Source organism: Lasioglossum baleicum, chromosome 9, assembly GCF_051020765.1.
Source record: "Lasioglossum baleicum chromosome 9, iyLasBale1, whole genome shotgun sequence".
NCBI lineage: Eukaryota > Metazoa > Arthropoda > Insecta > Hymenoptera > Halictidae > Lasioglossum > Lasioglossum baleicum.
This window is the reverse complement of record NC_134937.1, coordinates 3815213-3827655: the sequence shown is the minus strand read 5'-3', so window position 1 is coordinate 3827655 and position 12443 is coordinate 3815213. Positions and strand designations below refer to the sequence as shown.

Sequence of the window (12443 nt, the reverse complement as noted above, 5' to 3'; positions counted from 1 at the left end):
AACAATTTACGTCATACTTTCTCTAAATATCTGAATGTACTGCTAAGAATCACGCGTAAAATAAAATAGGAAATACCTATACATTTGTATTTTTCGTTTATCACCAATCGATGCGTCTTTGTATTCCGTTCCAAAAAGTATCAGCTGTCCTAGGTTAAAAATGAATTAGTTTAGAAAACACAAGCTTTTCCCGATTTCCATATAGCGTCGAACACTATGCGTTAGTGTAACACAACGCATACACGATCTTCTCGCGTTACAGTTTCAATTGTCCACATGGGAACATGATCTCTCCAGCTTCCCTCTCTTCTCGAAATCGCCGGAGCCAATGGAAGGCTCGTTCCGGTGAAAAATATGATCAAATCAGTAAATGGATTTTCCGACTTAGTGTAACGAGGGTAGAGGAGAGGAGAGGAGAGGAGAGGGGGTGGAGCGATCTCTATGGGAAGATCATCATCCCCCGACCTATGTCTTCCATCAGGCGAGGCAACATTTGAGAATGGGGAGTCTCGGCGTAGTCGATCGGCTCATAAGGAGGAACGTGCTGCCGCATCGAGGAATCTGAATCGTATTAGGGTGGCGGGTGGTTGCGGGGAGCGGAGATAGTGGGACAGGGGTGTAGGGCGGAAAGAAAAACATTCGTGCGCAGTGTGCAGGATGCCGGGCCATTGTGTATTCCGCCTTCGCAGCAATATTTCTTCAAGTAGAATCCTACGTGCCTTTTCCACGTTCTGGACCAATGATACCGGGCGGGGCAAGAACACATAGCGCAGTCATGTACGACCTGGCTGCTCTCGCGCTCGACACCCGGCGTCTTCGGATTCTGGTCACGCTGGCCAGATCTGCCGCGGGAACGGGTTAGCTTCTTGACGGTACAGCCTCCTCCGTCAGGTATTACACAGGCATTATACACCGGTTACACACCTGGGCGCGAATAAATCAGCCACCGGTACACGCGCGGCCAAATTCCTTGTCGCGGTGAACGGGATAACCACCGGATGGATCAGCGAACCCGATCGGGTTCGACGCAGCTGCGTTTCAATCCTGCATGCTGTGACCCGCCGTGGCACACTGGGCCGTCTCTATAAATTGGGTAGAATGAATGCAGAAGGATCTATGTAGCAGGATAAGCATCCTCCACGATAATTTTTATGGGTATCGTGCACCGATTCCTATTTCACGTGGATTTCACGTACACGTACTTCAGTCGTTGTCATCATTTTAAGTACATGGGCACACGGGTGCTATTTCGCGTATATTTAAATACACGTGTACTATTTTACGTATATTTAAATGCACGTGTACTATTTCACGTATATTTGAATACACGTGTATAATAATTAGACTGCGGATTTTATGCATTTATGACAAAAATGGGCACGTACAATTTAAAACAGTGGAGGTATTAAAAAGATTTAAGGCCACCAGTGTATTAGTTTCACCAGAACAAGATAATTAAAAGAAGAATGAAATTTTTATATGGCTCCTGTGTCTGGCAATCAATGTAAACATTTTTTATTTTACATAAAGATCCGCAGTCTAATAATAATACACGAGGAATATCACGTACATTTAAATACGCATGAAGTATCACGTATCCGCATTTTAATGTATATTAATTTTTAAGATACAGTTACTAATTTTCGAAAGCAAAATATGAGTATATAAAATAGATACAAAAATTAATTTGAAAACCATTCCTATCAAAGAAATGTAATCCTTCTAGTTTATTAGAGAAGAATCCAGAGTCGTGCAGAATTACAATTGGATTACTTCAGGAATTATTATATAATTACCAAGCAATTGAATTACATTGTAATTCAGTCATATTGTAATTTATGATTCAGATCTTCATCAATTAAATTACAATGTAATTTGTAATTGCAATTGGAGTACAATTATAGTACAGCGGTACATATTATGAAGGAGGACGAGGAATAGCAACTACGCCGCATAGACAGCAATCAAGAGTACATGAAAGAAAAACATAAAAATATATAAAATCATTTTTTTGCGTAATTCTCATCCTATGACATTTTATAGTTGACAAACAAAACGTATCCCAACTTTTACGACAGCCCCTTACGGCGATAAACCCGTTTCCAGGATTGCAAGGCGGGATTCGCCTTCTCGTTTCTCGATAATACAAAGACGGGGTTTTTCAGTAGTCAAAAATGATAGATGAGAGATCGATCTAGGGTGCTATCTCCCTCAAAAGTCCTATTTTTTCGTTTACGAGGCGCAATTTGCATTGTTCGACAGCATGTAGCTATGGAAATAGTTACATACCGGAAAAAGTAGTCTACCCCCTTACCATTGTGTTTCTATTTACACGTACTAATGTCAAGATTCCTCCAATTCGAATTCACGAATTCACTATCCAGCAGCATTTCCACAGAAGTTATCAGCGAGCATGTCCGTGTTGCCGTTAAAATCAACGCAAGTGTTTGTAAGCGCTGGTACCCGCCGCGTTTGAAGTTTCGTTTCTCGGATCCGGGCACTCTAACATAAGCCGGTCTGTTGAACGCGTTTTGTTACGTTTTACGTTCGGTGTTTCTCATCGTCCACGGCGGCATTAACAGATAACGAGAAATTCGCAATAACGAGCCGGAAAATACGGCAATTTAGCAAAACTCGCACAGAAGCGACGCTAATACCGCGCCGCAGCACCGCGGAACGAAAATGTCTGCTCTTGGGTTCGTCTACTTTCGCGGCTGTATCAAGCGACATTAGGTTGCTAACGCGTGCACGATAACAACTATTTTTAATGGCCGCGAACTTCGAGTTCCTGTTATTCGACCGAGAATATAGTCGTTTCAGTGGATTTGTTTCGCGTCCCTTGGTACCGCTTTGCAATTTTACGCGCGTCGCGTCGTTCCATAGCGATTGTCTACAATCGTCTAGACGTCGTGTCTGGGCCTGTGCTACGATCGACTGGAACATTGTCCTTTCCGAGTTATTTGTTGGCATATATGGCCCTTAAGCGATCCCTAGACGATCAATAATATTGTCAATATTCGCTTCAATATTTCTACCCATAATCCAGTAGCCCATAGTCCCTTTTACATCTCAAAAAGACTTTCATTGTTTCGTCCAATTTTAAAAAAGTTATTACTTTTTAAATGGCGTTCACTTAATGTCGTTTCCGACTGTAAGTGCATTAAATCATAAAATCCGCAGTCTAATAATAATTGCAAAACCTCCCCAGTATCTTTGTAATCCAAAGAGGATCTCAATTTCTCCAAGATTTAATTTTTCGCAAGATGTTTAAATATTCTTTCCTAATATGTCGGCTGCAGATCTTTATGCATACATATATGGTCTATAAAAATTTCCAAAAGACGCTGGAGTATCAAACTTGACAGAATTTAGTGAGATTTTTATTCATTTTAGATCTACAAATGTGACTACCAATGGAAATAGCATTTTATTTGGTACCACTTTCTTAAAAATTGTCTACAATAATTGAAAATTGCATAAACATCCGCAGTTTACTAATAACTCTGTGTGTACAAGAGACGATAGTCTTACCACGACGTCTTATACATTTCTATCGCGCATTGAAAAATCTCCTCCGAGCTCTTCGAGCTAATTCGCACTTCTGTTTTCCCGGTCCCTTTGGATCCCCGTTCAACCCCATTTCGACGCGTACACTTAATCCATCGTTCCACTCTGTAATTTGTCTTCTGCTCTTCTACCCTCCCCCGCCACTTCACATCGGTGTTCTTTCTTTTCAATTTTTTTCCCACTTCTCCACCTTACTCGCTCGAGCTTGCCTACCCTCCCCCCCCAAACCTGCATTCTTCGGCCGGTTCAACTTTTATTTCCGTTTCCATTAGCTCGAACACCTTCCTCTATTTCCCGTGTTCCCCGTCCTCGTCTTCGATCCATCCCCTTCGGTTCCGTCAGCTTCCACCCTCCCCCTCCCTTTGCCGTTTCCTGTTCTCTTTACCAAGCCCGCGAGGCGATTGAATAATTAAGTCCCGCCACTTAATTCGAACGAACGGGCTCGCCGGAATCCGGGGGATCGATCAGCCCGCTAACTTGGAGTGTTTTCATGGAGCTCGCGAGAGGACCGAGTCGAGTTATTTTACCGGTAATGAGAAATACTCGACTCGGCTCTGTATAACGAGAGGCAAAACGACTTCCGGTAAAGCGGGGAGAGATTTCACGAGCGACCCGAACAACCGCCTTACGCGCGGATTAGAAGTGTTTTGGAAGTTCGCGCTGCGCCGGTGAACATAATGGCCGTCGCGCGACAGATGTTCTTCTATGTTTACTCCAGTCGCTATTACCTCTTTCTCTAGTTCTCTCTCTCTCCTCATCTACTGGCGCCGCCGTAGAGAGATCACTTGTGATTCGTTAAAACCGTGTCTGATCCTCACCTTCCCCTCAGTTTCGCAACTTAACCCTCAGCACTCGAGTGGCGACTCATTTTTGTATTATCGAGAAATGAGAACGCGTATCCCGCACACTTGCATTCCTGGAAAAATGATTCTACTCCCTTAATCCATGGACGACAGGCAGCCATAGCTGGTTCCATTCAGATTTTTACGTATAATCTTTTTAAACCGTTTTTAAGCCCACTCCTCCGAGATCAACATTAATCCTGTTACTGGATTTAATATAAATAGTCTAAATTTAATCAAAATCGGAAAACAAAACCACTTTATATGTACATAATTACCGACTTTTCTCTAGTAACTTCAACAAGCTGCAACTGATAAATGGGGTATTCGTAAATCTTTCTAATTAACTGTTTCCATAATCTCTTCCTAACTCACTTTTGTCCTAAATGCATAAAATCCGCAGGCAATTTTTCAAGAGTTTTTCGCCCTTCCGTTTTTGTTCTCCGTGTTATTCAACCGATGTTTTGAAAAGCGTTCCCTCAGAGCCATTTCTCATCATTATTTATTCATTCCTCACAATGGTCAGAATTTTGAAACATTTAAAGCGTTTCTACAGGAATAAAAAATGCGCAATTTAAATGCGAAGAAAGACCCATTGAAAATATGAAAACGCGGACGTAAATGATTTGCATGGACGCTCTCAGAGTTTCGTTACAAAATGACGAAAGCGTTTTGTGCTTTTCCATTAGGCAAACCGGGTTGCAGTTGTTTCGAACAACGAAAGTTCCAAAACTCGTTTCGGAAAACCAGCAGGCAGACAATCTATCTACGATTGGCATAAGAAACTTTAAACAACTATCCTGGAACGTTGTGCGCAAAACAAGAATTGAACTAGCGCATGTATACACCTACTCCGACAAAAAATACTGGACAATGACCTAATCTTCCTAATAGCTTTTTATAATGGCAACAATTTGAACATGCTAAAAAAGAACTGTATGTTATTAAATTCTATTTTTAGCTGTCACTTTCATAAGCTAAAACTTTGTAGAATATGGGAAAATAGGAATATTATGGTACGAACGTTTTTTAACGTTGAGAAAATTCGTTAAACATGTAGAATTTCAAGAAAATGTGGTTTCTCCAGTACCACGCGCGGAAAAATTTCTTTTTACATGCTACATATCATTTCCCGTAGATTTTTTCACGCTGATTTCAAATCTGGTCTCAAAATTTGTCTACGACCTCAAGAAATCGATTTCTTGCAAAATCCTGAGAAAATTACAATAAATAAATCTTTTGCATATTATTTTACATGTTTCCGTATATTATATCTGCAATCTGCATAAAGATCCGCTGTCTACTAATTACAGACGCTGGAAAGAATTTTAAAGCAAAAAGCAACAATGTAATAAAGGATAAATAAATGAAGTAAAAATGCGGAAGGGAAGAGGTAGAAAAACCCAGACCATATATAGAGTTGGCAGGATCGCAGAAGCCAGGTTATTAAACGTCTTCGTGCTAGATTTCGTCGGGTCTCTATGTTAATGGAGGGCGATTTTCTAATAATGAGAGCGAGGCGCTCCGGCTTTTACGAGTTTGGAAATTATTCCGCGGAGGAAAGAACCGGAATGAGTCTTTCTTCGATCAATTAATTGTTCTTCCCTAATTGTCGTACTATCTCGGTGGCGACGTCCTCGGTAAATGCAGTTTCAAGGCGGAGGAAACTAGTCGTATTGTTCAAACATAAATTGAACTTCCAGTCGGAGTTTTTTAAAAAGAAATTGCATTTCATTGTAAAATATATCAACTGACAAATTCTTTGATAAAATATTTCACATACTTCTTAAATACTTTACTTCTTCGTAAATTAAAATGGATTTAGATATCATTTCACTTAAATTTAGACTGAAAAATTTTCTGTTCAATCCTTTTGAATTCTAAAAATTGCACATGATTTGTATTCTATTAATTCATGGAATTTGTAGCTTGGTTTAATGACTTGAAAATGATTAAAACCATCGTATGCAATGTATGCATAACAACAAATGACTAAGCTTATAAATATAATTAATTGCAAAACATATATAACCTAGTAAACATAGAACAATTGATTAGATTAATATTTGTATTCAATTTCACCGCGTTTACGTTTGAACAAATTAAATAATACAGTGCTAGTCCCGATCTTGTCGCTAATTCAAAGAGCTGTTTTCAGAAACCACTTCCAAATATCACTTATTTTTTTCTACATGCCAATTTATATTATATATGTATACAATATACGTAGAATATATATTCTTGAACAATTATGTCGATATTTAAATTGTGATCATTTCGTAAAGTCTGGACTTTCGCAAAGCAGTATTTATTTTTAGCTATGATATTTTTTCATAATAATCGAGGAATTAAGGACACAGTTTTTCTCAATAATGCTATACATTCGAACGTCTGTGAAAACTTTGAAAAATTTGTTTCAAAAAAGCTTCATCTTTACAACGATATCTTAAAAATTGATTTACGATTTTTTGGAGTGTTTTATCGAACTTTAAATGAGAAATGTGCCACCACGAGTGATTTACACCACCGAAATTGATCCTCATTTTTATTCCACAAAACAGAGAAAAAAAATCGTACATCAATTTTTAAGGAGTTGATTGAAAGAAAAGGCTTCGAATCTATCGCAGTTTCATTTACGAGAAAAATTTTTGAAAGTTTTTAAAGACGATCGAATCTGCTGCATTTTTTAGGAAAATGGGTTTTCAGTTTTCCAGCTGCAGAGTATTCAAAAATATCTTAGAGAAAAATGAACACTGCTCTGCGAAATTAGAGGTTTCAAACTTTAAAATGAGTCCAGGCTTATGGCTGTACTATTTGTTTTCATATAATTGTCGCAATTTCAAAATATGGATCATTTTTCCGGAATTGAAAAAATGCTAAAGTTGCCTTGTATCCAACTTTACCGCAGCTAAATCGCCCGGAAGGGTTGAGTGTGCTTAAAAATATGAGAAGTTTCGAATAACATAGTATTCCTGCCGGGCGCGCTACAACTTTCTTTTAACAATTACAGGTAGTTACATTTTTTCTTCACTCTTGTCCAGTGAGTTGCAGCATTCGGGGCAGTGTGCGGCGTGAAGAAATTCGCGAGAGCTCGGGGAAGTTTTAAGGGGGTTACGAGGTCTCCTTCGGAAAGTCGTTCGTGGGAGCCACCCTCGACGGTATACCGTTGGGGAACTGCTTTTTCCCGCAAGGCGGGAACAACCGCAAGAACTTCGATAACTTCCGACCTTCGATGCGTTTCAATATTTAAACAACGTTCCGGCTGTCCCCCTATTGTTTCACGTGAATAGCGCCCCCGGGATCCCGATAGCGTATAACGTTGTTTTTTGTTCGCTTAACTAGACAGTGGATATTCGTCTTCGTTGTCCCTCCAACTCCTTTGCCTTCATTACTTCTTCATGCGGGAGCGAGCACCTTCATGAAGATCTGCTGAATGAAAGTTGCATGGATGTTTAAGTGCGGATTCGTGTAAAATGCTCAGCTGAGATTCCTTTATGATAAAGTATGTTGATATATTCTGAAATAATTTTGTGCTATTCATGAAATTTTTCTGTACTGCAACTTATTTATGTGATGGGTAGACAGCGGATCTTTATGCAGATATAATATGTGGAAACACGTAAAATATATGCAAAATATATAAGCAAACTATATGCAAAAGATTTATTTGTTGTAATTTAAACTAGAATATGTGATAATGTAATTTTGCATAAAAATCCGCTGCCTACTAATCACTATAACCAACAAAATAAATATTTCTCGTTTCATCAGCCAATAATCCCTTCTAGGTTTCCATCTGGATAATTAAATGTAGTGCAATTTTCTATTCGATTATTTATCTGATTATTTTTTATAATTAATGACCTGCAAAATTGAAAATGATGAATGAAAAGCTTTTTAGACAAACCACTTACTGAATTTTAAAACCTAAAAGAGGTTAAAATTTGTAGCATCCGATTATCTGCAAGTCATACTGTTTCGGAGGGTCATTACTGGCCGGACGTTTAATTAGATACTCCAGGATGTGTATTTTTTGTTTTTGCAATTTTGCAAGAGGAAACTTTTAACGACACTGGTGCGTAGAGCGATAGAAATTTAATTTGCAACTTATAAACTGTCTGATACCCAGCTCAGGGACTGTATCAGCGGTTAATTTAGATTTGGGATTGTTCCTTATATTATGGGATTCAGGAAATTTGATATCCCTCGTAGATTGGTGTGTTTCGGATAACTACGCTGCTGTGCTACCCCTTAATTCACCTTTATTTACATACAACAGGATCAGAAACTATGTTACGACTCGACATGCATATAGCTGGATGGAACACGTTTCAGAACCATACAATGCAAATTGGATATTTCCATGTATTCTGGAACTGCTGGCACACAAAGATTTGAATGACTAAGAACGCTATATTTATTTCCCAAATGCAAACTATTTGAAATTCACTAAATTCAACAGTGATAACTAAACTGCGCATCTTTACGTAAAATAAAAATTTTCTTCGTCACTTACAAGATGCAGGAACTATATAATAATTTCTTCCCATATTTAACAATTGTAATAAATTGAAAACAACATATACATGTCTTTAAATCGTTTTAATGTTTTCACTGTTTTAAATTACATCCACCCATTTCTGTCATAAAAATTTTTAATTTTTGTAGACAATTTTAAGACAATGGTAGTAGCATTTTTAAATCTGAAATAAATTATAATCGTATTTAATTCTGTCATATTTTATATCGTAGCGTTTTTTGGACATTTTCAAAAGCCATAATTGCATATAGATCCACAGTCTAGTGATAATATTTAGTAAAGGTCAGTGCGGTTTTTATTTTATTTCGAACTTCATGATGTCATCGTATCCCTACTTGATAGAAAAATTCGGTGCACTTCGGCGACAAAAAATTCGAAAAATTTCGATTCTCTCTCTGCCGAATCCTTCGAATCTCTGAATATTTATGGATTGACACATTGCAGATCGTGGTTGGTCAGCATTATGGAACCTCCTTCCAGCTATTTCCTGCGCATACGTCAACAATGTACACTAGGAACGTTCAGAAATGTCACATGATTTTACTTTCGAGATATTGCCGTTGCAAAATTTTGGTCACTAATGCTTTGTCATAAGATATCGGTTCCATTACATTATGTTTTTAAGCCTTTCAAACTAATTTTCATAACTTTTCTCCGATAAAGACGTAAATCTTATAGTATAAATCTCAATTAATGCATAAACTGAAATTTTTTGAAATTGTGACATGCGGCGTTTTTCCTTGCAGCCACAGATATTCCGCCGACAGCGTTTCGGAATCTGTACAGAATTAGTTTACACTTCTGTGCACCGTCGTAAACATAATTTCAGAGTTTTATTTCTAGCGAGAAACCATATAAGCTGACATAAAAGAAATTGATCGGTGAAGGTCATTGGACTCACCGTACCATTTCAGATTTCACCGCTCCGATGGAACCCAATACAAGCAATCACATGCTCATAGATACGGATATAGGCGAATCGAGGCTTTCTAGAACCCGATATAGACAACCTCCATCTGGTAGAACAGAATACAGGCAACCATAGCCTCGTAGAATCGGATACTGATGGCCACATGCTCAAAAAATCCAGTATTGTCTCTGGAAAAAAAGTATTATCTGCGATAAACCAGGCGCCTATCGTTATAATTGTTCACATACGAGGTGCGTTCAAAAAATAAGGAAAATTTCCATTGTTCGGAAAAAATGTTATTTATTCGTCTATATGAATGTTATCTCCTTCTAAATAGTCTTCATTAGATATTACACGCTTATGCCACCGCTTCGTCCAATCCCCCCAAACATTTCTAGAACTCGATCTTTGGGGTAGCTTTTAGTTCTTTCAGCGATGCGCTTTTAATCTCATCTACGTTTGAAAAACGACGACCTTTCAAGGTCCTCTTTATTTTTGGCAATAAAAAAAGTGACACGGGGCCATGTCTAGTGAATATGGAGCCTGGGGCATCATTACATTATTGGTTTTGGCCAAAAAAATCACGAACAAGCAATGAAGTGCGAGCAGGTGCATTGATCCGATCCTTTTTCTCAACAAGTAAAAAATCGCTGATCGTACCAAAATATATTGACACAAATATTATTTGACACAGGGTAGGTTTCATTTGAGAGAGTTTTTTAAAATATTTTGGGAAATCGCGTACCGAATATCAAGTGGGACACACTATATGTGAATTGTGAGAATTCTAAAATACTGAAGGCGCCTTGAAAGATCAGAACTCTGGAAGCATTCGGTATTCCAATTCTTAGATACGCAGAGGATTTCAGACTTCTAAGTTCCATTCTCTAGACTCCCTAAATTTTGTTTTAGATCTTGATACCATGGGAGTCGTAAAAGGTTCCGACACCTCAAAATTCTCACGCACAGACACGCATAAAACACCCTAAACTTTTCAAGATTTCTAATCCCTCTCCCGAACTATCCGCGACAACTAAAAGAGTCCGAAAGCATGAAGACTATTGCAGTTGCGGAACTATTAGAAGCTCCTGATACAATCTAAACTTTCTTTGAACGCTGGAACCCTCCGAACTATCCAAGATTCGTGGTGCTGTTCACAGCTTGAGAAGAGTCTAGATCTCTAGAGCTTCAAGTAACTTCTGTGAGTCCCGAAACTGATTCGGCTTGTATCAGATTCTACGTGTTATAGTTTGTTCTTCAAATAATATTAGATTGTCCAAAGTTTGTGCCTGATTCTCTTGTGAAATGCAAAGATAGCTGAAAAACATCCCCTAGTTTTATTTCCTTAGAGGAATTTAGAAACATGCTTATTGAATAAAATTCCCAAGTTTGGTTGTGATATTTGAGTAATTGAATTTGGTGTATCTCTTTACTTTTGAATCATTAGACAACGGATTATATGCATTTATGACAATTTGTAGGTGTAATTTAAAACAGTAAAAACATTAGAAGAATTTAAAAATGCAGTTATATTATTTTTGACGTTATTAGAAATATTAAGAAAGGAAATAAATTTCTATTTTACTCCAGTTTGTTGCAATTCAGGTAGAAAATTTTTATTTTGCATAAAGATCCGCTGTCTACTGATGATAACAGAATTATCCAATACTGTTAAATTATTAGCATCCATGGTAATTTAACAAAGTTGTGTCTTGAAAACACCTATCATTGGACTGTGAAATCTATCCATTTATACTAAAAGTGTTAAAAGAGTTTAAATAAACTGTCATATTTCGTTAATTTATTTGAACCATTGAAAGAAGCATATCTTTTTATTAGTTTAAATTAGCTTTTGTTTCTTGAAGTTACCGTAAACATTTTTTATTTTGTATAAAGATCGACAGTCTATCCATCACCCATATCGAATTCCAGTATCTTTCGCGTTATACTCTGTGTGCCTTGTATCAAATGTATCCGTTTCTCTGTGTTTCCTATTGACTGTTTCAAGTTTCACGAGCTCGATTCAAGATATTACCTTTGTTATAAACTATATTTTGATCCAGTCCGCTTTTATTGCGCCACACATTTTATTATAGTTGCACAATCGGTATTTATTTCTTTTCCGACTTCAAGACATTTTGTCCTTTGAATTATAGAAGGCTGCATTTATTTCTTTTTCGTATCTTTGCATTTGATACAGAATTGACAATTTTAAGTTCAAAATTTTATCAAATAAATAAAATAGGGATGATCGGGGGCAAGTAGAATAAACGTGTATATGGTCAGACAAGTAGCATAGAGCACCTGTGACCAGTTAAGTAGAATGGAGGTGTCCATAATCAGACAAATGGAATTGAGAACATATCACTTGGTAAGCAGAACGAATGTGTATATGGTCACAAAAATAGAATAAAATCGTGTAGGGAAGCCAGTAGAATAAACGTGTATATGATCAGACAAATATAGCAAATTGGTGGCCAAGTAAGTGGAATAAATAAAAAATCGTGTAGGCAAGCAAGTAGAATAAACGTGTATATGGTCAGACAAGTAGCATAGAGCACCTGTGACCAGTTAAGTAGAATGA

The 12443-nt window shown here is 37.7% G+C and overlaps 1 protein-coding gene across 2 annotated transcripts in view; it reads right to left on the bottom strand.

Annotated features, from left to right (window-relative positions):
- Positions 1-12443, bottom strand: part of LOC143211768 (dipeptidase 1) — a 342491-nt gene that overhangs the window by 66581 nt on the left and 263467 nt on the right. Inside the window, exon 2 of one of the 2 annotated variants that reach the window (XM_076429726.1) lies at positions 9856-10047. The exons of the other annotated variant lie outside the window; for it this stretch is intronic. Coding sequence (XP_076285841.1) covers positions 9856-9858 — 3 coding nt within the window. The 5' untranslated portion in view covers positions 9859-10047. The remainder of the gene's footprint in view (positions 1-9855; positions 10048-12443) is intronic. 2 annotated transcript variants of the gene reach the window in all.